General features: G+C 53.5%; 9 protein-coding genes across 9 annotated transcripts; 3 read left to right on the top strand and 6 right to left on the bottom strand.

The window, feature by feature from the left end:
• Nucleotides 1-62: 62 nt before the first annotated feature.
• CPAR01_15041 (uncharacterized protein) lies at nt 63-3419 on the bottom strand (the record flags this gene model as incomplete). The annotated part of the gene is made up of 1 exon (XM_060499291.1): nt 63-3419. The coding sequence occupies one exon, from the start codon at nt 3417-3419 to the stop codon at nt 63-65; it is 3357 nt and encodes a 1118-aa protein (XP_060342216.1).
• Nucleotides 3420-4649: 1230 nt separating this feature from the next.
• Nucleotides 4650-6447, bottom strand: CPAR01_15040 (GAT domain-containing protein; the record flags this gene model as incomplete). The annotated part of the gene is made up of 5 exons (XM_060499290.1): nt 4650-5630; nt 5691-6065; nt 6127-6162; nt 6218-6330; nt 6381-6447. The coding sequence occupies 5 exons, from the start codon at nt 6445-6447 to the stop codon at nt 4650-4652; spliced, it is 1572 nt and encodes a 523-aa protein (XP_060342215.1).
• A 2449-nt stretch (nt 6448-8896) lies between these two features.
• On the bottom strand, nt 8897-10520 carry CPAR01_15039 (UBX domain-containing protein; the record flags this gene model as incomplete). Its single annotated transcript, XM_060499289.1, has 2 exons — nt 8897-10321; nt 10383-10520. The coding sequence occupies 2 exons, from the start codon at nt 10518-10520 to the stop codon at nt 8897-8899; spliced, it is 1563 nt and encodes a 520-aa protein (XP_060342214.1).
• Nucleotides 10521-11359: 839 nt separating this feature from the next.
• On the top strand, nt 11360-12308 carry CPAR01_15038 (uncharacterized protein; the record flags this gene model as incomplete). The annotated part of the gene is made up of 3 exons (XM_060499288.1): nt 11360-11415; nt 11598-11703; nt 11766-12308. The coding sequence occupies 3 exons, from the start codon at nt 11360-11362 to the stop codon at nt 12306-12308; spliced, it is 705 nt and encodes a 234-aa protein (XP_060342213.1).
• Nucleotides 12309-12462: 154 nt separating this feature from the next.
• Nucleotides 12463-12753, top strand: CPAR01_15037 (uncharacterized protein; the record flags this gene model as incomplete). Its single annotated transcript, XM_060499287.1, has 2 exons — nt 12463-12565; nt 12617-12753. 2 exons carry the CDS (start codon nt 12463-12465, stop codon nt 12751-12753), a joined length of 240 nt encoding a protein of 79 aa, XP_060342212.1.
• Nucleotides 12754-13081: 328 nt separating this feature from the next.
• Nucleotides 13082-15347, top strand: CPAR01_15036 (uncharacterized protein; the record flags this gene model as incomplete). The annotated part of the gene is made up of 7 exons (XM_060499286.1): nt 13082-13102; nt 13271-13442; nt 13496-13599; nt 13649-13828; nt 13881-14025; nt 14077-14229; nt 14278-15347. The coding sequence occupies 7 exons, from the start codon at nt 13082-13084 to the stop codon at nt 15345-15347; spliced, it is 1845 nt and encodes a 614-aa protein (XP_060342211.1).
• An 839-nt stretch (nt 15348-16186) lies between these two features.
• CPAR01_15035 (LSM domain-containing protein) lies at nt 16187-16871 on the bottom strand (the record flags this gene model as incomplete). The annotated part of the gene is made up of 3 exons (XM_060499285.1): nt 16187-16317; nt 16438-16509; nt 16646-16871. The coding sequence occupies 3 exons, from the start codon at nt 16869-16871 to the stop codon at nt 16187-16189; spliced, it is 429 nt and encodes a 142-aa protein (XP_060342210.1).
• A 134-nt stretch (nt 16872-17005) lies between these two features.
• On the bottom strand, nt 17006-17314 carry CPAR01_15034 (uncharacterized protein; the record flags this gene model as incomplete). Its single annotated transcript, XM_060499284.1, has 1 exon — nt 17006-17314. One exon carries the CDS (start codon nt 17312-17314, stop codon nt 17006-17008), a length of 309 nt encoding a protein of 102 aa, XP_060342209.1.
• Nucleotides 17315-19701: 2387 nt separating this feature from the next.
• Nucleotides 19702-20446, bottom strand: CPAR01_15033 (uncharacterized protein; the record flags this gene model as incomplete). The annotated part of the gene is made up of 2 exons (XM_060499283.1): nt 19702-20130; nt 20225-20446. 2 exons carry the CDS (start codon nt 20444-20446, stop codon nt 19702-19704), a joined length of 651 nt encoding a protein of 216 aa, XP_060342208.1.
• Between the last annotated feature and the right edge of the window lie 3169 nt (nt 20447-23615).

The following is a 23615-nucleotide window of genomic DNA, read 5'->3' as shown; positions in this document are numbered from 1 at the left end:
GTGGCTGGCCTGCTCATCACCCATGTACGTCTTTTTGTTGCAAGTCTCAGGTTGCCTCAAGACTAGATGAAGGCGTATTCCTGCATGGGCAGGTCCATTATTTGCCACATTCCCTTCACCTTATCCAACACTCTGTACGAAGTTGGGCCGGCAGATTCCGTGTTTGAGGCTATTCCCAGATCACCAGCGTCGGGTGTTGAGGGTGAGTGCTCAGGTTCCTTCCCCTTGCCGCCTACCATAAAATCATGAGTGTTAGATGTAAAAGGCTTCCGTTCAGATTCCTTGCCTTTGCCGCCGATTATGAGTTGCTCTTCATCGACAGCGGCGCTCTGCTTCCCATGGCTCTCTGACTTGGCCTTCTCCACCGGTTCAACCACCCAGCAGATACTCATACTTCTGATATCAGGACGAGGCAGCACTTCCCAGTCTGAGTTGAAGACGGTAGCAACGAGGCATGGTCCATCCACGTCGAAGATCGATATGAGCTGCTGCGTCCGAGCTTGCTCTGCCTCTGCCGTGAAGAGCTCTCGCTTGAGAGCTTCTCCCAACCAAGCCAGACTGGACGGGACGATCCTGGTTTCGTGATTTTCGAGGGCGTCGAAATTTCCTTCGAGGCCAGAACTGTAGAGCGTTGCCAGGACTCGTCGCTGGAATTGCCGTTGGATAATGTTGTCTGGAACTTTGCCATCATTCTGCCGACTTGGGCCTTCCCCTGGATCGCGGCTCGGCCTAGGATCCACTCCCACCAGCGGGACATTGGAAGCGCAATTATACCTGGCGACGAAGAGGACGCCCTCATGCATGATCCGGTCCACGATCCAGGCTTGATAATAGCCGCCGCCTCGATCCTTATCCAACTGAAGCGTTCGGAAAGGGTCCACAAGAACGTCTTCGTGTGAAAAAAGCTGCTCACCCACTAAGTCTGGCATCTCTGGCCTACGTGTATAGACGGCATCCGTGCGAATCGATTGCCAGATGCTGTTCGCGGCGCCTAGAGACTGAGTGGTACAGAGGTCGTGCAAGTATCGCAAGATGGCGAAGAAGATTTCCGCCACGATCTTCTGCATCTCGGGCTCCGCTTCTACGCGGTAGGCGTCAAGGTATGCTTTGACCTGAATCCCCCTCGCATCTAGGCCTTCCCAAATACTCGAGTCAGCAGCGATGACACCATGGTGGAAGATTTCCGATTTCGCCCGGTCTCTGACGTGGTTCTTTGAGAAATGTTGGGTAATTAAACCCTTTCGCCTAGCGAATTCATCGACGGATTCCTCATTTTGGCGGTCCATGATGATGCGCAAGCACTTCATCCTATGCCAGATCTGGGCGAATCGGTATTTCAGAGGGCTGAGATCGAGAGTATCGTCGACTGTCCAGAGATATGCACATAGGTGGAGTCCTTTCCTCTTACCCCCAAAACTATGTTTGTACACGGCAGGGTTGACGAGCTTGCCGTCTTGTACTGCGTAGCTACTGATCCCTTTGGAGTCCGTGTCAAAAGGTGACAGAAGGCTCCCCACGCGGCGGTCCATAGAAGGGTCTGGCTCACCGTCTTCGTCGCCAGGGAAGTCATAGACCTCAGGCACCAGGAGAGACGTGTCTCCATTCAGCAGCGTGATGGCCAAAATACCGAGTCGGAGCGAATCACATTCCTTCGCTACTCTAATAGGGTCTAAGCGAATCTCGTAAGTGCACATGTTTGCCAGGATAGTCAGACGATCCTGAACATCGCGACAGTGACGACTCTTCAGCAGCGTCAAAGCCGTGGCGGCGTTCACCTTTTGACGGCCACCGTAGACTTTGCCTCCGTACACGTGGACACCGGCCACATGCTGGCGCACTGTGATCTTTGGATGAAGGGACTCGGCGACGGAGAGGATCGGGATGGCATTCTTGCCGGTGTTGCTTCGAATCAGAGCCTGCCCCATAACCTGAAAACGTTGTTCCAGCAGAGACTTGCAGGTTTCGACAAGGACCCTAAAGAGGCCTACAGGAATGCAGATAATCTTTGACTTGAGAGTTCGCCTCTCCGAGTCTAGTGGATGTCGAGGAGTCGAATACTTCTTCTGATCGGCACGAAGCTTGGACGTGTAGACAACACCGGGACCTCTTCTGAACACAAGAACCAAGCCGTCGCCGGCACTGACTGCTTCTTGAATAACCCACGCTCGTGTGTACCATTTGTCTGCTTGGACCATGTACAAGAAATCCAAAGCATACTGGAACAACTGTGGACGGAGGCTCAAATAACGCAGTTCTTCAGTTTTGTGTTGTATCAATAATTGAATCGCGCTCATCTCGGTCTTGCTGATAGTTGATTCGTGTAGGCCAGCTGTAACGATAGCCCTGTTGTAGACTATGTCAAGTGCCTGTACCCCGAGTCGCTGGTACGCCTTTTCTTCCTCTGAACCATCTTCTTTCGGTTGCGGAAGGCATTCCTGGTCGATCCAAATCATGCGAAGCCCGACGGAATTAGCAAAGTCGACAGCACGGTCGAGAACATCGTCAAGTGCCCGAGCAGCACGTGGCTTACCGTTGAGATCTCGGACCTTTGATTCGATGATAGGAGGAACGGTGTTTCCATATTCGTCTTTGATTTCCTCAGGCCAGCAGTACGATACTGCAACATAATGGACACATACGTCGACGCTGCTTGGCCGTTCCGTGACGAGATGCGGAAACTCGTCCGCTGGTTTGAAAAGGCGGAAGTTTCGCGTCTCTTTGTCGTGGGGAAACGTGGGTAGCTTCGAGCATATTCTGCATTCGAAGACGTCTTCATCTTCGTCTGTGTTGGTAACAGAGGGCCCGGATTCTCCTGAAATTGGTGCGTTGACAGACTCGCCGTCACTCATCAATGACAGACGGATGGCCTCTTGAAGCTCTGGATCATCCATGTTCTCGTCTTCGGGGGTCTTTTTACATGCTGTAGATGATCCAGCAATCAGGCTCGAAGGATCCGCCGTAATTGGTCCGTCGCTGGATTCATCGTCACTCATCAACGACATGCGAATGGCCTCTTGAAGATCTGGATCGTCCATGTCGTCGTCTTCTGGAGGATACTCAAATGCCGCAGCTGGCCCGGCTTCCGAGTGCGGTTGCTTCAAAGATGAGATTGCTTGCTTGAACATGGGATCTTCGTCGCCATCTCCAAGAGTTTGTAGTGCAACAGATGAATCATGATCGGAACTCGTCGGCATGAACTTGGGAGGCCTCTCGAAGATCGCGGTGTTCTCGCTGGTCTTGCCTGTCTTCGAGTCGCTCTCGTCCGCGTCGGCGGTGTCATCATACACTAGGAACTTGATATCCCGATAAGCCCAAGTCTGTGCCTTGACACGTTGTACCTGAAACTTCCAAAGCCCTTGGACCTTTTCGAGTTCCCCAGGCCTGATAGCCAACGTATTGTGGCCCGTATCGTCTTGCATGTTGTCCGTTCGGCGATGTAGTCGGGGATTACTGTGCCCTCTGAGTCTTCTTGTGAATGGTGATAAGTAGACTCGGCTGATCAGCAGAAAGGGAGGGGGCTAAGAGTTTATACTCATCTGAGTAGACAAGTACATCACCTTCTGAAGCAGTGGTATAGGATAGCCTGTCGTCACGACGGAAATTAGATGCTTATTGTAAGCTTGGCAGCCTCCCCAGAACGCCTCGCAGCCTGCTTGACAAGACTTCTCTGACGTATTTCTGCGAGCTGATATATGACGTAGATCTGAAATCGTCGCTGATGATTGGAGTATACTTTGGGGTTCGGCACGTCCAGTTGCCTCATGACTGCTTCGCCACGAAAGGAGTTTCGGCGCCTAGGAGAAGCTGAGAGTAATCCCTCGTTGAGCGAGGCAACGCCGCTCAACTGCAGTGTAGCAGTCAGCGTCGCATTGAGGCAGGAAGGCCGTATACAGTATTGGGAAAATGAAGGTGGAGTACCAGGACTTACACCCTTGGGTGATGGCTTTCATGGCATTCCTCCGCAAAGTATACCGGGGTGAATGAAGACTTGAGTGCGTCGAGCTAGATAGCCGTGGCATCGCTCTCGTTTCTACAGTCGTGTTAGTGCCATGCCGATCGCTGCGTCTCAGGGCATCTTATTTCTCTCAACAGCTACGAAGACCTTGCTGTCCTGGCTGGATTGTGAGCCAAAAACAAGCGGAGAGGCGCAGAGATAATCTGTGACGTTCTGTAGGAGGGGGAACGAGAGGAAAATGGCGAAGTGTAGACCACATGTTCGGAACCACGTTGGAGACTGCCTACAACTTAGTACGTAGCGAAACGTCTCTTTCTGATCCCACTTTCCCTCTCGACAGCACCAGAAGCAGCTCCCCCTGTACCATTGCCTCATCACTCCCTCTGGTCAATGACGACGACAAAAGAGCATTGTCACTTCCCTGAGGATAAAAAGGTCTGATTTCATAGAGGTAAACTCGTAAGCCAGGCGCCGTGCTTTGCTAATGCCTATAATCGACAACTGTGTTCGCTCATCAAGAGCGGCAAATTTCATCTGCCTTGGGTGAAATGAGAACACCACCACAAGATACCCAATTTCTCCCTTGCGAGAACTCTAAAGCAATATGCGCAGGGAAAACAACCCCCCTTTTCTGATCAACAAAATATGGCAGGATACATCACCTCCTCACTCAACTGAGCTTCCGCCACCCAATCTAGTACCTGTACACCGGGTCCTTCTTCTTGGAACTCTTCGGGGTTGATTCGTAAAGGTCATCATCCGAGTCCTCATGCAGTGTCTCTTGCCTGTTCCTGAGGTCGACAGTCTGAATCGGGTTACCGCTGAGGGGTCCAGGCGTAGTGGCTTCGTCGGCGCCATGCATCGTGATTTTGCCAAGAGCGCTGTCTTGTCTTCCAAGGTAGCTTGGAGTGGGGTTGAAGCCTGGATGGAATGGCTCATGAGCCAGCCGCGGCTCCTCGCCCGGTAGTTCCACCGCACCACCGGACCCTCCGGGTCTGCTCGATGAAGAGTAGTGGATCTCCGGCTGGGGGTCTCTGAATGGGTCCTCGGCCCCGTATTGCGGTTGCGCTTTCGGGGGCGGTCCCGGGGGTGGGGCGAAGGTTTCTGATGCCTTGCCCTTTCCGCTTCCTTCGGACGGCCTTGTCGGCAGAGGAGGGGTCGAACTAGAAGATGACGACTGGGCCTGGGCTTGCGCCCATTCTTGGGTCCGACTCGCTTGCTGAGACTCAGCCGTCTGGGGGCTCACGGGGCTAGCATTATCTGACCTCGGGTCAATTCCGAGCTGCTTCCGAGCGCCCAGAACGGCCCTCTGATGCTGGTTGAGCGCTGATTGTAGTTGCTCGTTCGTATCAATCAGGTGCTCCATAGTCTCATTGTCGGGAGACGGGTTTTCGGCAGTCATGTACAATTGTATACTTCTCGAAGCACTCTGGCATCTGTCCGCGAACTCCTTGATCAGGTCATTGTTGATGACCTCCTGGGGAGGGGTGTTGACGACAACCTGAGAAAGTAACTTTGCAGATGTTCTCGCCTCCTCTAACCTACTTGCAAGCTCAACGGGGGTAGGCAAGCTTCGATTGGTGTGATTTCTTGCAAAATAATTCTGCGAGTGGGGATTGAATGGCGGCGCATTCATAGTCCGAGGATCGGGGCCAGCCATAGACTGTCTGGGATTCTATGGGGATATGTCAGTTCGGTAAGGACGGAATCGACTGCTTTTTTTAGGAGCCCTTACGCCATATTGCTTGTAGCTTCGTTCCTTTTCCTTCTTCCACATAGAGATCAACTCGCCCAGACCCTGATCGTCAAACTTGGTAGCCTCGAAAGTATCCAATGTCTCGGATAGCATCTGTCTGACACTGGGATCGTGCGTAGTACGGTATAACTCCTTGACGGTATCGGCGAACTTCTTGTCCATATTCCGCGTGAACGTGGGGCCGGGATTGTCGGTAAGGATGCGAATCAGCATGATGGCATTGTACTGCCACGAGGCTTTGGCGTGGTTATCCTTGGCTAGGTATTTCCGGATGATGCGCGCGCATTCGGCGGCCGCGGCCGGAGAAGACTCGGCGGCATCGACAATGGGCGGGAGGTAGAGGACTTCGTCGCCCTGTATATTCTATTAGCAGGAAGCTCACCGCGAGCACAAATTGTCGCGACTAAGCATATACCTGAGCATTGGGGCCTCCAGATTCGCAAAATTGTTTCTGAGCACTACGTCAGCTGTGATCATTGGCGTAGGGAAGGCCAGGTCTTGCATACCACGCTACGCGCAGCCGTAGCTTCGGGCGTCTCGTTCTGCGGGTCTACTGGCGATGCCGACACTTGGCTGGATCCACTGAAGTCTTGCGGGGAGAGATATCGATCAGCACTTCCTTCGGGATCACTCTAGATGGAGTTAGGGTGTATGGTGGTTTCAACTCACTATTCGTCGTTCGCTTCTTGAGCGTACTCATCATCCGATTCACACTAAGCCCCTTCATGGCCTTCATCTTTGCGGTCGCGGAACCTGCGGACGGAGGAGCGCTGAGCCGCGAGGGGACGAGAGACTTGCGTCGGAAGCACGGATCTAGGGGTCCTATGACGGACAAAGGGGGAAAGCGCCCGAGTCGAAGCGGAGTGGTCGGATGTCCAGAAGAGACGCTGATATGAACGTCGCAAGATATCGCAAAGCGGCCGTGAACGACTGAAGTGAATGGACGATGGGCGGATTGTCTGTGGAAAAGAGTTAAGGTTCGGTGAATGGAATGACAGCAATGCGGGAAGCTGTGCGCGTATGTTTCGGGGGGCAAGCGGCGGGAGTTTGGAAGAAATAGGTACGGATGCGCAGGGCCTAGTTGAGCTGCAGCCTGGAAGTGACGCTCGGAGGGGAAGGGTAAGGCAAGGTCGGACGGGCCAGACGAACTGGGGGTTATTTTAAATTAAACCTCAGCCCGGCGTCCCGCTGGTCCACCGTCCACGGGGTCCTTTTAAGCGTGTGCTGTAATGGTGCGTAGTGCGGTATCTGGTCTGTTGGACCGTTGGAAAAGTTTTGGCGGGGTGATTGGAACGCCCCAAGTATCGAGCGTCTCGGCGTGTGAGAGGAGGGAGACGGCGGCGCCTGGCAAGGGTTCGGGTCGAGTGGGCTTGTCTGCGCCTCTCCGAGTGCGTGGTGCGAGGAGAGTTACTGACCGCGCGGTACGGAGTCGAGGTCACGTAGCGGCGGCGGTAGTCTTTGGCCTTGCGAATGCCGGACGTTGCCGGTGGCTTTGATTAACCTTGATACTCTGCTGGTAGCGCTTCTTGGAGATCTATCTCGCGGAGGATGGCGCAAATGAGTGTGGCTGTTCGTCGGTTTGTTTTCGGGCCTGGGCAGATGCTTCGTTTGTTACGAGGGGGAAAAGCCAAGGAGCCTTTTTGTTTATTGACATTTGGTGTTAACGAGGAAGGATAATCATGGACGAAGGGAAGATATCAGTGTTTCTAGCAAGTTGTTAGAGACCCTTGCAATCTTGTCGTTGTTGGTTGGAGCGAATCATGTCAGATCAGGATGAAGGTAAGTATGCGAACGACGAGAAGAAACGAAAGGCGGTGGAAAGGGCCCTCGATTTGCGTTGGGCCGATGAAGGTATGCTCGTCGCCCCTTTTGCTGCGGCGAGTTGTTCAGACCAGGTACAAGTGTCGCGGCGTTGATTCTGGAGCAGGCATGACGACGACTTGGATGGCAAAAAGTGATGCGCCAGAGGCCCAGAGCCCCCAGAGAAGACGGCAGTGCCTGGGGAGACCTTGCACCGATCTCCAGTACGTATCTCACAGCTCGTTGGTGGTGGGGACCTCGAAACCACCAAACTTTGGTTTTGGGTCTTTCCTCCTCTGTATCCGTCCAGACGGGAGTAATCCTCCTCATCAGATCCTATCCATCTGTGTCTTTCTCAGGTTATTCGGACCTTACCTTACCCGAGACGAATTTTCAAGACTTTAGCATTCTTAGCATAGCTGCCACATGTGCTTCAAATCTACACAACCCATCACGCTTTACTGGAATGTTTATTCATCCTCCTTCTTTTTGGTTTGGGTTCTACTTTATTTGGAGAGGACCACGTCAAAAATTGGGGGTCGCATTGACTAGAGACATCCCCCCATTTTGACGTATGCAGGCGGGTACGACGGTCCAGTCTACGTTCATGCCATAATTCAGGGTCTTCCTCCCGCACATGATCGGATGGCAAATCTGCTCCTTCAACAATACAGCAACTCGTATTAACATAAACCTCGAGCTAGACAAACAACCTGTCTTGATGTTGTTGTTTTTCATCGCGATTAAAATCCGACCATGATGATCAGCCCTCTTCTTCACTTCGCAGCCGAGCTACACAAACTTTCAACTGCCAAACCCCACGGCCCGGCAAGCCAAGTATTGGTCTGCACAGCCTCACTCATCCACGCAAGCAGCAACATCCTCAACACGTACGTGTATGGCCAAACAGCGCCACGGGACCTGCCACCTACATCGCGTGCGGTGTACATTACACACTTTTCCCTTCGGCCTCCCGTCGTCTAGTGGGGAACTCCCAAGACGCCAGACAAAAGGGGCCACGCAAATCAACCCCTCTTTAGCATTCACTTACAGATACCTGGGGTGAGATATGTACATCATCAGGTTGCCTCCCGCGCCAATGTCATTACCCTCTTGTGAACTTCACGGCCTCGTGCCGATGGGCTACCTTGGCTTGCCCAAGATGGACAGACGGCTCCCGCGGCTAGCTTTAGGCGATTAGAAGCTATTGTATCCTGCAACTTGCTGACAACGTTCTTCAATGCTCGCGACAATGTCTGGAATGGTTGCTATTGGGTGCCCGCTCACTGCGCGTACAAAATGGCGCGGTTTTCTACTAATGCTTGCTCTGCCTTGCGCCATCCTACACTTGCTTGATCAGATGCCCTGGGTCGTACCATCTCCATCTACGACGAGTATTCTTCGCCGGAGTCTGACTCGCCGTCGGCCGACACTTCCTCCACGATCAGATTCCCTGACCGCCCAATCTTCTGCCCCATCGTTTCCTCCTTGCTGGGTTCGTACACCACCCGGGGCATCACAGATGCAATGCGGAACTGATACTCGTGCTCGTAGCCCTCGGGCTTGACAGGCGCCTTCTCTGACACTTCCTCTGATGCCGTCAACACATCGTAACACTCCACGAAAGCGTATAGCGTTTCCATCGTTGTGTCGTTGCGGAACCGGCGCACGATTCTTCCAGCCCCAGACGACTCGGGCATCTTCAGCGCAATCCGTACCACATCCTTGTTGCTGGCTGGTGGCTCGTCTTCCATAGTCGTCGCCCGCCAGCGCTTCCACTTATCGCCAAGCTCCTCGCGCCTCGCTGCAGCTTCGGCTTCTTCCTCGGCTTTGCGTGCAGCTTCTGCCGCGGCCTTTTCCGCCTCGCGCCGCTGTCGCGCTCTCTCCCTGTCCTTGGCCAACGATCGTTCGTAGGCCGTATCTTGCTCAGTTCGCAGACTGCGTGCCACCTCTTGTGCTGTCCTCTCGGCTCGGACACCTGCTAGATCTGGTGCGTATTTGTTGATGGCGGTCTGAGCTTCCGCAAGGTACGCAGTAGCCGGCATCGGGCCAGCAAGCCGCTTGATGATGCTCATTCTAGTGCTTCCTTCCTTGGGCGTGAGGCAGATGATCGCCGAAAATGGGTACTTTGTGCAGTTGTATTCCTGGGCGACCTGGTACGCTTCAGAGTCCAGGATGTTGCCGCCCCACACGATAATATTGTTCGCCGGGTCATTGATGAAGCTGACAACATCCGGGTTCAATAGAGTTTCCCTCGTGAAAGATTCGGTATCGTCGTGTTCGGGCGACATGAGAACAACAAGTAAGAACTTGAGGTCCTTCTTGGCCAGGTCTTGTGCCTGGGCAATACCGCCCTCGAACCAGGGCAATTCGGTGCTTCCATATTCTTCCTCGAATTCACGCTTGAAACGTGCGGCCGTGTCTCGGGGCATGAGCATCCGGCGCCCATTGGTACTCCGCAGTCCATTCCCCGGCCCGCTCGTGATGGTCCGTGGCCGGATCTGTCGGGGAAGAAAACTGAGCAGGTAGAAGACAGTCCGAAACACCTTAGATGCGATGCTGTAACCGATGCTGAAGGGTGCCAGGAGCAACCCGATCAGGAATGGTGGACGGTGGACTGTATTCGGTTGAGGAACGATTCGCGGCGCGGGGTCGGGTCGATCTCTCCGAGGAGCCGGTGGACGAGCTGCAGAGGCAAGCAGACTCTCTTGAAGGTTCTCGTGCCGCGCTTCTGTCCGGTGGATGTCCTGTGCCATTGCCTCCGCGACAGGATCAGGGCCTTCGCCGTCGAAGAACTTGGCGATGGCGATCTGTACCCAGGTCGGTCAGTATAATTCACAAGCTGGCCAGTGCCGCGTTGCGAAAGTCTACCTGGACGTTCCATTGCGATCGCTGCAACAGCGGTATCGCATCCTTGAGCTCCTGATTTGTGACACTTGTGTATTGCTGGAGGGACTCTTGCTGACTTGCAGACAGCTGTCCCAAATCTACGTCTCCGCTCTCCGCCATGCTGTCGTTGGGTGCTGCACACAAGTTAAGATTGGCGAGTCTGTCGAAGCGACGATGGGTATAGTCCAAAGGCAGATTCAGTGGTCCATGGAAATAGGTGAATGCGCAGGTTGACGTTGTGAAAGGAGTCAGGCCTAGGGCGGAAGTGGGCTGGTCACAGCGAAGAGCAACGTGGCTAAGCAAGGCAGCGGAGAAGGACCCTTCCGCGGTAGTTGCAGCAGCCTGCCAGAGTCGTGATAAATTGGCAAAGGTCGGCTATTTGACCGTGAAATAAGAAAAATAATACAGCTGGATGCGTGGGAGGGACAGAGGAACAAGTTCAAGAATCAAAGGAGCGGCTTTGGGCTTTGATGCAGCTCATTGACGAGAGGCTGGATGCGTTGGTAGCAAATGACCGGGTGTCTGAGATGGTCCGCTAGTCGCAGCTGATTGTCGAGAGTGTCTTGCCCGGTGACGACACTTGTCCGTGGGCGGAGTGCGGATGTTCAAGGGCTTGGCAAGGTACATGAAGTAAGGTACGGTACGGAGTACCTACTGCTGGCGTCTGCGCGACGAATCGCGTTCGTGACGCCATAAAGAGTATGTTTTATCGCTTATCTGGACACATGGCAATTGCATCTGTCCGATGAGGGGAGACGTGTCGGATAGGTACATAGCCCCGCTGCGATATGAAGGATGAGTGGACACCTACATGATCTTTCCTCAGCTACAAACACTACAAGGGAAGTGCTAGAATTCTTAGAAATCATCAGGATATCTAATAGATGATACGGATAGCGTTTTCCATAATGTGCCTTGTATCCTTAATTGACGTGACTTGCTACCTACCTGGGATGAAAATGAATGCCAATACGGCTATCATTCCCACATCAAGTATCGATATTCACGAGGCTGGGTAACAGCAAGCCAGTATTCATGCAATGTATATGAGCTGAGTCGTGTGAGAGTTACATCCACCTCATTATGCACCAAGTGAAGGCCGCTTCGACCTAGATGTTATTATCGCTCGGATATTGTGGAAATGACATACTTTCACGGCCAAATCCAGCACGTTTACCCACGAATGTTGATTAATAGTGCGAGAGCATTGACTTTAAGCGATTTTCATGTCGCGAGGGTGTGTCACTGTCCCCCCTCTCAGTACCTACTGGACACAACCTACGCTGTAAGTTGGTTTGACTTGGTTGGTTCCAATCCCACCACGCCTAACCTCCGCTCGCACCGCCAACTCCCGCTCCTGTGTAGGTTTGGGTATTCCCTGGCCGCGCGGTAGCAAATCTGACCTCTCTGTCTTCCCACCCACATAAACCGCCTACCTCACTGGACTGCTCCGCCGCCCGTCGCGCCGTTGTCGCTGGTCCCTGTTTTTCCCTCTGTCCTTCCTGGTCCCTCCCGCCTTTCCTGCGCTGGGCTGCATATCCGTACGCATCCTTCCAAGAAAAGATACGGTGCGCGCATCGGTGCTTTACTTCTACCTTGCCTTACCTAAGGTACTATCTCGACACGACCTTATTCCGACTTCATTCCGTTGCCTTGCATCATCCGCCAAATTCATCTGCCGTCAACCTCGACCCTCGCCTGGTGCACGGCATCGTGTCCATGATCGAGACACCTACCCCACCAAACGTGTTCGAGCCATGGCAAATGTCTGCAAGGATCAAGTGCGTCTGCCCAAAAATGTCCTCTGCCCCCAGTCTGGCTTCGCGCCAGGCCCCACGCGAGCTCCAGTCCTTCTTCTCTGCCCGCCTTTGTCTTCTCTCCACCCCGCTCAGACAGCCCAAGTCCTGAATTCCCCCCCGTCCACACCCAGCGCGCGCGCGTCCATACCATGAAAACGACCTCGACGACAACTCGATCATGGGCTTTGGATTTGGCTGACTCTGTGCAGACGTCGTAACGTCGACCAAGGGGGCCAAACTTTCTTCCACCGAAACTACTGATCATGGCCACCTCGCGATACCCCCAGTCCGACCTCCGTCGACAAGTTGGGTCGCCGAAACCCAAAATCCGAGGCGAGTCAACGCGCATGATGCCCTTCCGACCACGTTGCTGTCACAGGATTGCTGACGCCTTGTCAATTGGCTTAGAAAACAAAGAGACCTTATGCCGAAACGTAATGATATACGGACACTGTCGATACGAGAACACCGGTTGCGCCTTCAACCACGACCAGAATCGTTCCAACTCGGTCCAGAATAGTCCCGGAGGACAGAGCAACCAATCTGATTTGTAGGTCACAGTCCAGATCCGCTTCGCTATCGTGACCGACTTCCATGGCCCAAAGAACCGTCCGAAATGCTCGAGAACTATTGACGTTTGCTATCGAGACCTGATGCTCCTCTACTAGAGGAAAAGGAGGCGCCTCGATTGTAGAGGCCTTGGCATAGGATCAGCAGCGGTGCTAGACTCTGGCGATACATGTGCCTGACGAGCTTTGTTGCGGACTAAAGTTCTCGACATTGAGGCCTACTTCGCATAGAAGGAGGAGGTGGATCTTGGAATCGCAGTCCTGGATGAAGTCCCGCCGATCGGCTTTGGCATACATCGCGATATGCAGCAAGATGTCCGTGGATCCCGGACTGGTCACCCTATGGTCGATGTGGACTAAAGCTGTGGCCGAAGAAATGTGAATGAAATTTGGATAGCGCCATGGAGGATGAGGTGTAGACCACTAACTTGTAGAGCGAGCATTGACTATGACGGGAAATAATCAAACCTAACGACAAACAATGATAGTAGAAAGCTAACAGTTGGGTTTTAATAGCGCGAGAAAGGCCCTCAATGTCGACTCGCCTTCATTCACACCCGCCGGTCTGCCCTCGGTGGCATCACCGAGTGCAAATACGATAGCGGGCTCCAAGAAATCGACATTTTCCTCCCAGGCTGCGAGTGCAGCCGTTTTTACTCCCAGAGGAGCAGGCTGTACGTTTTGAGCCATGTTGTATCACGGACTATCTCATCTAATTTCTTCACAGCTGCGACGCCAGCCGCCGCTCCAGATGGAGAAGCGGCGTCGACAGTATTTAACCCTGCTACATTTCGAGAATTTACTCCATCAAACTTTGAGTTGAGTACTGGCGTATGGATGACCATGCCTAACAGCTTATTTGAGACTAACATCGAAAAAGATTACTGCCAATGGCTCAGCTTCCGACACAGGGCTCTCATTTGACCCCTTTGCTATGCCCAATGTTGCCCAGCCATTACCGGCCACACCTTTCAACCCTTATGCCGATGATCCTACCGGACTCGCTGGCTCAGGGGCCTACTTCCAACATCAAAATGCTTACACAGCCCCGCTTCAACCGGTGAGAGGACGCGAACTAGATATTTTTCCATGGCAAAACTGACGTCCGGCAGCTTCAATACCATCTGTACGCACCGGTTGGGCCGTATCGAGATGATTTGATGCCGTTCCAAAGGCAAATTCACGACTTCTTCTTACCTGAGAAGATGCGCGAGGAGATGCAACGCAAGTCCGAGGCCTTGCAGCAGGTCATGCCAAGTAAGCTGCACAGTGAACAACAGGTACTATAGATTTCTAATGCTGTTGAAGACTCGACACTACCTCCGTTAGACAACTACTACTCCCTCGTTCCCCTTGATACCAGTCATCGGAAGAGTTCCAGTGTCTTTGGCTACACCACATGGGTGTACAAGGCTACATCCTCGAAGAACGGCAAAACATACTGCCTCAGACGGCTTGAGGGTATGCTCTCTGGCAATGCCTATCCTCGACATTACTAACGCAGAACAGGGTACCGACTAACCAACGAGCAAGCTATTCGCTCTGTCAAGGAGTGGCGAAGGCTCAACAACGGCAATGTGGTGGGAATACATGACGCCTTCACCACGAGAGCATTTGGCGACAGTTCCCTGTTCTTCGTACAAGACTACCATCCCCTCTCCAAGACACTTGCCGAACTTCACTTTTCTCAACCGGCTTCCACCCACGGCACCCGCTTCAGCGCAAAGAACCCCATAACCGAAAGCGTGCTATGGGGCTATATTTCCCAGATAGCCAATGCCTTGAAGGCTATCCACACATTGAATCTGGCTGCCAGATGCCTTGATATGAGCAAGGTCATTGTGACGGACAAGAATCGCATCCGGCTGAGTGCCTGCTCCATTTTGGATGTCGTTCAGTTCGACAACCGTCGGCCCGTTCAGGAGCTGCAACAAGAGGACTTGATTCAATTCGGGAAACTCATTTTATCACTAGCTACTAACACGCCGCCGAACCAGCTCACGAACCTCAAAGGGTCGATGGAACAGATGAGCAGGGTTTACTCGAAAGAAATCACGGATACTGTCTTGTGGCTTCTGACTCCCTCTCAGGTTGGTGCCACGCCCAAGGGTATAGAAGAATTTGTCCGGGGCATCGCAGTCCATATGGTTGCCACGCTAGATGCCAGTTTACAGGAAGCGGACGCCCTCAAGTCGGACCTGTTCCGCGAACTAGAAAACGGCCGCATAGTGCGCCTCATGGCCAAGCTTGGTGCCGTCAACGAACGGCAGGAATTCGACGGCGACAGGAACTGGTCAGAAAACGGCGAGCGATACATGCTCAAACTATTCCGGGACTACGTATTCCACCAAGTCGACGCGAACGGAAATCCCGTAGTAGACATGGGCCACATTATCCGATGCCTCAACAGGCTGGACGCCGGTAGCGACGACCGAATCTGCCTCACGAGTCGAGACGAGCAGACGAGCTTTGTCGTCAGCTATAAGGAGCTGAAGAAACAGCTCGGCAATGCGTTTGGGGAGCTTCTCAAGGCAGGGAAACAGACGTCGAGCCGAGGGTTCCAGGGCACCTCTCACTAGAACGGGGAGGGTTGGGATTGCCACGGTTACGACAAGGATCGAGATCACGGTCACGAAAGGATGGGGAACGAGGCTTCGACGTACTTGGATTGCAATGCACGGGGCTGCGTTTCGAATGATGCGAGAAACCACTACGGAGTGTGATGACTGACATAGCGTTGGTTTTGAGACGTTGGACCAAGGATGAACGAACGGTGGGAACGGCGCGTGAGACGACAAGTGGACGCAATGTGTTCACTCGCTTGCTTGCCAGGTTTGAACGTATAAGAGGAGCGTATAGGAGCCTTCGGATTGAGCGGAGAAGGAATAGAGAAAGGGGAGTGAGCGGTCTCGCTGACTGTGGGGAGATGCAGTTAGATGGGAGAGTACGAATGCGGGTAAAGAACAGTAACGAAATAAATCTTTTTTTCATTCATGTTTGTCGTGCACGAGGAGGTGAGGCCGGGAGGACCGCAAAGGCCCTCACTCATGCTGCTCTTCCCGCCATGATATTTGTGCCATACCTTCCCCCCCCCCCCCCCCCCCTTTTTCTTTTTCGTTGGTCTTTCTATCTGGTGGATCTTTTTGATATGCCATCGTCATATTCATGTCCTCATGCTGATGTATGCTGCATGCCTACGACACACAAGCTACATTACCGTCTCGCGTTTACCCAGACGTCCAGCCACAAGTCGCATCCCATCTCGCAGGCACATTAAATCATGCCTTATCGATGAGTGTCGCTGGATGGGTCCCCACTTCCCTTGCCTTCCTTTTCTGCCTCACACACACAGTTGGGATATCAAGTCGAATTCAGCCCCCTGACTCCCCCCTCCCCTCTCCTGCTTTCTCGGGTTTATTCACTCCTCCTCGGGCTGCGCAAACGGGTTCGCTATGGGCTCGCTTCCGTCGACGGGGCTGACGAGGACGAGGAGGGTTCCGCGGGCAACGATGAGGCCTAGGGACCTGGTCGTTTCGTTTCCTTCTTCGTCTGTTGAGTTGTTTGTTTCTTGTTAGCCGCGAAGCCATATTGAAAGCTCCCCCCCCCCCCCGGCCCCCTTTCTGGTTTACGCCAAGGATGGGGCAAAGGCAAAGGTAGAGACACACGTACCTCTCATGACTTCCTGGACCTCGTCCAGCACCAGGTTCATCAGCGCATCGTATCCCTTCAACGTTCCAGTGACTGTGGTTTTCTAAAGTTAGCAATCGATACATGCATGATTCCCACACACACAGCCCCTCCTCCCCCTTCGCAAGAATCATGGGAGGGGGGTGAGAAGGAAAAGGGAAAAGGAAAAGGGGGACAAAATACAACGCACCTTCGCGCCCGCCGTTGAACTTGACAGTAATCTGCTTGTCCATATACTTTGACAAGTCGAGGATATTCTCCTTCTTGGGCCTCTCGCGATCGCCGCCCGAGCCCTGGGCTCCGCCTCGGTCGCCGCCGCCGCCGCCGCCGCGACCTCCTCCCCTTCCGCCGCGGTAGTTTCCTCCTCCTCCGCCTCCGCCTCGGCCGCCGCCTCTGTGTGAGCCTCTATCCGCCATTGCGCCGCTGAGTTGTGTCCTGCTGTGTCGTGGCGTTTGTTTGTTTGTTTATTTGTAGGAGTGGCTTAGGTCCTATGGTCTTGCTTTGGAGGTCCGTTATCGGGGCCTGGTTACCAATTCGAAAATGTCTCTCACTATTTGGTTACGGATTTTCGCTTTGTCGCGGGGTGACGTCGTTGAGAGATCGTGGGTGTGTTTTTTGGCGGCTGGGATGTTTGGCCGAGAAGGCTAGGGTGAGGTTCGGTGGGAAAATGAGCTTGAGCTTGGTCCGGGCTTCTTCCATGGTGGGGCGGGTTCTGGTCTGCGTCCTTTCCCCTTCGCCCCTCCCCGCCGTTCAGAGGCCCGGGCTCCGTGATTGGCGGGGCGCGGGCTTTTCGTTCAATCGAAACCTGGAGGACGGGACGGGAATAGTTGAGGTACGGGTCCATCACCGAGTTTACCATACCAAGAGGGAACCCCAAGAACTTGCGAATAGTGACTGTATATCGCCAAGGATGGAATTGATGATTTCTTCGTAGCTTCGGGATTTCAACATACAAGTGTACAGATCCGATGTTTCAAAAGGTTCTCACATGGCAAAAATAAGGCAGCCTGGCATGGCAGTCCGCGTGATACCATTGCTTCAATATTGCGCATAGCCACTGTTTTCTCGGTTCATGAAATACTTTATTTTAATTGTTCGCCGATTCGGGGTCTCTTGTTTTTGATCACGCGACGCAACTTCCTTACCGTTCACCAACACTTTCTTAGCAATGAGCAAGTAGCCGAGGAAGGCTTTTTGTGCGGAAAGCTTGTCTTGCCGTCGCTAGACAACATAAAGGACATCACCAAATGCCAGTCAATTCAGTATCCGTACGGAGTGGTGAAAGAGACATATCGAGTCCCAGATACTCCGTAATGACAAAGAATAAATATCGATCGTTCGACTAAGGCCACATAGCCGTGTTACCGAGAAAATAAAGTTTCGGTAACGGGGAGGAAATACTGCTGCCTATTCGCATATTGGCACCGCAACAAAAAAAAGTTCCAATAACCATCACCATGAGCCAGTGAAGAAACAGAAAATCTAATTTCGGATTTTTGCTTCCTTCTGGGATCGGCGTGAAGACCGTTGACTTTGCAGCAACGACGCGCAACGGTCAAGCCAAAACGTCTTGGCGATGATGAAGCCAGAGCGCGTCGTCGTTGAAATACGACTATGGGCTAGCTCGCCCCGTGTAAGTGACGACACACTATGATGTGTAAACCGCGGTACTCTGTATACCAAGGCTCACGGAACCGGTAAGCTAGGCTGTGCAGCTTCTTCTTTCCTTCTTGACTGATTTGACGAAGCCGGGGAAGGAGATGGAATTATCGGACCGGGGTTGGGAGGCTGGGAAACGTACTGTGTAGGTGAGCGATATACATCATACTGGCTCGCGTGAGTGGTGTTAGTTCCTGTAAGAGAAGTAATCCTGGCGCGTGTTCCGTTGGTGATTTCCAAAATGTCTTGGCACTGCCCTCTGCGCCACCCCCGATGATATTGATGGGCACCAAGAGCACCACCCAAAAAGCGGGAAACAACGCATCATTACGCCGCTACATTAGACCTTTAGGTCAGTGCCATAAAGTGGGCATCGGGGAGTCCAGAGTTGATCTGGCGAATTCCCGAGGTTGTTGAGATTGCGCCTCTACTATCTCATTCGTCCTCCTTGTCCGGACATTTGGCCGGCCTTCTCTTGCAGACTGGAGGGGCCACGTACCGTGGTTACGAAGCCTAGTCAGCACTTCTGACCACTCTATCTCCCTGCAAAGTCCCTGTGATGTAAACACAAGTTAAGCAAAATCAAAGTGAGAAAATCTCGGAGTTAACGGGCTGCGAGGAACGCTTCCATATCAACCCAACCAACTTGAGAGGAGTGTTGTATCCGTATAGCAAAGTGTGTGTGACATTCAAGGTGTGCCCCCCTTTCCCACTCTCCAAGGGCGAAAGGGAAACCAAACCGATCAGCGAAAGCGAGCGAGCGGAGGGGCCGCTGGCCAGTGGCAACTGCTGCTCGATTTCATTCCAAAACATTGACAGGCCCAAAAATAAGGTAGTTGTTTTGCCCATCAGTGTCGGAGCGAGTTACATCCCAGCTGGTCGTCCGTCCCTGGAATTTCTGCACGTGCGTCGCGTGGGAAGGAGGGGGCAACACGGTAAGTGGTTCATGCCACATGGGAGGGATGGGGGCTGCTAAGTCGGGAAACGTTTGGCCTGGTTTGGTTTTATAACGACGTGAAGTGATGTTTGAGGGTGAGGGAGGCGATCAACCATGCCATGTGCGATTAGACATAATTAGAAGCGTTGTGGGCAGATGAGACTGCGGTTGACGATGATCTCACTCATTGGCCTTTTAGAGTTGGTTTGCGCGGGCCCCCGAGTGCCGGCCGGCGCAAGATGCATATTCGCACCTAGTCCAGGACTCCAGAGGCATGCAAGGTATGTAGGTAGGTACTCGAGTACATACTCGAGCGGGGTGCGAAAGTCATGTTTCTGTGATGCTGAGGGTCCGCTTGAGTCGCCCCGAAACAAGACGGGGTTGGCTTGTTGGACAGGCATCCTGGGTGGTGAGGATGAAGGGAGTTCATAGATTGGCGATACTTTGGGTCCCCGACCTCAAGTCTTGGTCAACGTCGGTACCTTTTCCCATGGTGTACAGAGCGGCAATGGCGTAGGTTTCTCGAGTAGGCATTGCGTTCCTCGCGTTCCGCTCCGTCCGAAAGGGATCAAAGCTTCCCAATTGTCGGGTCTCCGTGTTTCCTCTCTATCCCACCCACCGTCGTCCCTTGTCTGGATTTCTGTTCAGCATTAGCACTGTCTTTCTAGAAAGGTTCCATCTAAGGATGGGCCGCCTACCTGTGCCAGGTACTGCATACCGCGTACGGGTAGAGGGGGCACGCCCGCGGTGCCATGGCCCCGGGCGCGCAACTCGACCAGCGGGCGCGCGGGTTCCCTCTGTCTAGTTCGTCTTTGGTAACGTCGTACCTTGCTAAGGACTAAGAGAGCCTTGCTCCGCCCCTCCACCCCGTCCGCCGTCGAACTATGGCAGGCTTGTTCCCCTAGGCAAGGTAGCGACTCGCTTGTCGTCTGGCTGTCAAGTGCTGTATGATGTGCGTGCGCCGTGGCCGTCACGTCGCGCGATGTAAGTCGGGACACACCAGGGTAAGACGGCAATTCAGAAAGATGGGATGTTTTAACGAGACGTGCCGGTTCGCCGGGGGCGGGAAGTATTGGATACTAGGCACGAGGTCAGGGTCAGATCACAGATGCGATGCAACGGAAAAGAAAGGGGCGGTGGTGATTGTCAGTGGTGCGGCGTGCCTCTTCTTGTCTCGTTTCTGTGTCTTGTTTCTTGTCGTCCTCGTTTCTGGTCCTTTTCTGTACGGAGTAGGTAGGTAGGTAGGGTGTCTCTGTCAGGATTCAGTGGTATTCTTAGAGAAGTGAGAGGTACAGTAATGGAACGTACCTTCCTCTCGGTGTCCCGGCAAGGTAGTTGGGCAGGTGAGGATCTACGGTGCGCTCCTCCCTCCGAGATTCCCACCCGGCAGCCCATATTTCCGACCGAGTCTCATGTTCAGCGCGGTGTCTCAAGCTTGTTAGTCGCATGTCCATCCATCCATCCAGCACTCCATCCATTCCTCCTTGGACAACTCACTTTGTCATTCATCAATCACTCTACAGTAGTCTTGAGTCTCTCACAGTCGCAGACTCACCAGTCTCACACAGATGGTGCCCCCCTTGTTCCCGCCCGCTACTCCTCTCCTCTCTAAACACTCAAAGCCGACTGGCCGGTTGGCTCCTCCATTTCCCCAGTTTCCAGGCTGTGCACTGCACCAGGCTGGAGCCGGCTCTTTGGGGCCCAAAGACCATGGGCCTTGATCGAGAGAAGCAGACAGCTTGTTCCCCGCTCGTATTAATTGTGTTCGGCGTCCAATATCCTGCATCGACCATCTCCCGGCATCGAGAAGTTCTTCTAACTCTATGTCGCGGGCCGACGATAGGCACCTCGGTCTTAAAAGACAGGTCCCCTTTTTTTTGCTTAAATTTTGCAAATCAAACCTTGCCGCTTTGCCGACCCCTTGGGCGCATTATTTGCTTCTTAGCTTGGTTATCATTCTCCCCGAACCCGACACGTTCGGCTCCCAGAGCCGGACTGTTCAGCTTCCAAGTCTTCATAGGGCTGCCAGTCTTACATAAGGATACCGACGACAAGCGGGAAACGGCCTGCTTTTTTGTTCAATCTTACCTCATATTAGTCGCTCAATTGCTTTATACGACATCTCTGCGCCGGGTCCCAGCGCCACCCCCGTACACAGTTCGCCGTCATCCGTTTTGAAATTTCCCACTTTGCTCGTATAGGACAAGCTGCGTTTATCGACGGGTCAAGTACCAAGGAACTCAAGAGGCAATTAAAGAACGGCGGGGAGAAGGAAGAAGAAAAAATTGAAAAAGGACTCACCAAGAAAAAACCGCATCGCTGGGGACTCTCCCTATTACGCCGTCTTACATGGGCTGAAATTCTGAGCCGCGGAGACTGCACAAGCACAGGCACACAGGATAGCTTCTGCTGCTGCTTCTTCTTCAACGGACAGAGACGGACAGAGACAGACGGCCTGTCTCTGCACACAGCCCCGGGTCCAGTCCAGTCCAAACCAGCCCGTTGGTGTGGTCCCCACCAGAATTGCTTGGTTGTCGATTTTGTTGCTCTTTTGGGGCTTTTCGTGTGTTTGGGGAGCCGGGGCGGGCTGCGTTTCTGAGAGCTGGCGCCGGCGCGCACCCTAGTCCATATACTCATCATCATCACATTCCGCTGCCTTGGCTTGGCGTTTCTTTCAGGTAACCTCAACTCACTCTATCTCACCTGTCTCAAGGTAACCACAGCCCTTTTTACGGAATACACAGTTCGGATTTTAGTCGGGTATCTCTCGATTGATCCATCGCCTGCCCACCTCATCCTGTCTTGCACCTTTGATGCCACGCTAGGAGCTGCTGTAGCTTCCTGCCTACTTCCCGGCAGCCGTTGGCTCTGCGCTGCTTCCCGCTTAAGTTCCACCAATCCTCCTCATCTCAATCTCACTTACACACGCCTCGTGCCTCATGCCTCACGCCTCACGCCTCACGCCTCACACCTCACACCTCACACTTTACACCCAAAAGGGGGACCCTGCCCTGGCCCTCCTTCCTTGCCTTGCCTTGCCTTGCCTTTCTCTCACTTATCCATCCACTCACTCACTCATCCTCTCTATCTGTACTGCGTACCTTCCACAGTACTCCATACTGAGTCCAGTCCCTTTTAGACTCTCCGTACTTGGGAAAACTGAGGTGTCCTCGGGTTCCGTCAGTCCAAGCTTTTTAGGCTCCCTCCCTTCCCGACGAACGAAAAAAGAAGGACGCCGGGTCCCCTCTCCCACCCCCGGCCCCATCCGTTTAGTGGAACTCCCCTCCGCCCTTGCTGCACCACATCTTTGCTTTCCATTGCGGTCCTGCACTGCATTTTCCCAGCCGTCCACCGTCACACACACTCACACTCACACTCACACTCACATACCATACCTTCCTTCCACACTTCCACACACCTCGCCTCGCGCTGGGCTGCCTTACCGCTCACTTGCTTCACACTAGCATCTTAACCCGCCTCTCGCCCTCTCTGTCTCTCTCTCAATCTCACTCTCACTCATTGACTTGGGTACTCTCATACACACACATACTCGCCCGCCCGACTCATACGGGTGCCGCCGCCCCTCTCCCCCCCGTCGCGAAAAAAAGGGAACCCACTCTTCAACACTCCCGTTCCGTCGTGTCTCTCCTAGTTCCTAAAGGCTCATCCCGGGTCTCACATCCATAGGTACGGTACTCTTTCTCACTCTCTCTATTTCACTCACCTCACTTTCATACCGACACACGACATAACCAATTTGGGACTTTGCGGCTTTGCGGTGGGAACTCGGCACCCGCTTGCCCCTGTCATTGGGCAATTGGCCCGTAAACTCGCCTCTGCAGCTGCACCCGCCGTCCGCTCTTCTTTCCCACTTCTCTCCTCCTCTCTCCCCGTCCCGTCCTCCAAGCAGTCCGTCCCATCTCCATCACTTTCACTTACCTACCAACCCACCAACCCTGCCTTACTCTACATGTCTTCTTATTCTCTCTCACGCCCACGGCGCGAGCACACACTTGCTTGAGTGATTTCTTTCTCTTTTCATCCCATTCAACTGCACATCGGCCCTCCACCTGCTTGTGCTTGTAAGTACTTTGCCTACCTTACGTTACGTTAAGGTACCCCAAGTTCCCTTGTCTCGCCCTACCTTACTTTGCCTCTCTCCTACCTTAAGGTACTCTACCTTACGCCTATTTCCTACAAGTACCTTGCCTTACTCCTCCTCCCGAGTTCCGCCCCAGTTCCCAGCCAGCCCCCGTCCTGTGGCCCCGACCACGTCCCCCGTTTCCCCCCGTACAAATCCTGAACGAAACCCCGATTCCAACCCTCCTCCTCTCCCCCCGTCTTTTCTTGGCTCTCCGGCCTCATTCACTCCTCCCCCCTTCGATCAACAAAATCTCTCGTCCCTCTTTCGTTCGAAAGCTTGCTTGCTCCATCCCAGGCCCCTCCAACTCTCATCTGTTCTGTTACCTGAGGCATTCCCTCCTCACTTCACTGGAGCCCTGTCTGCTGGGTTGCCACCACCTCAAAAGGTGCTGCTCCGCCATGAACTAACCAACTCCTAGAT

Source organism: Colletotrichum paranaense (genome assembly GCF_030867605.1).
Source record: "Colletotrichum paranaense strain IMI 384185 chromosome Unknown Scaffold_17.1, whole genome shotgun sequence".
Taxonomy (NCBI): Eukaryota; Fungi; Ascomycota; class Sordariomycetes; order Glomerellales; family Glomerellaceae; genus Colletotrichum; species Colletotrichum paranaense.
The sequence above is the reverse complement of the archived record's forward strand: the minus strand, read 5'-3'. Positions and strand labels throughout refer to the sequence as shown.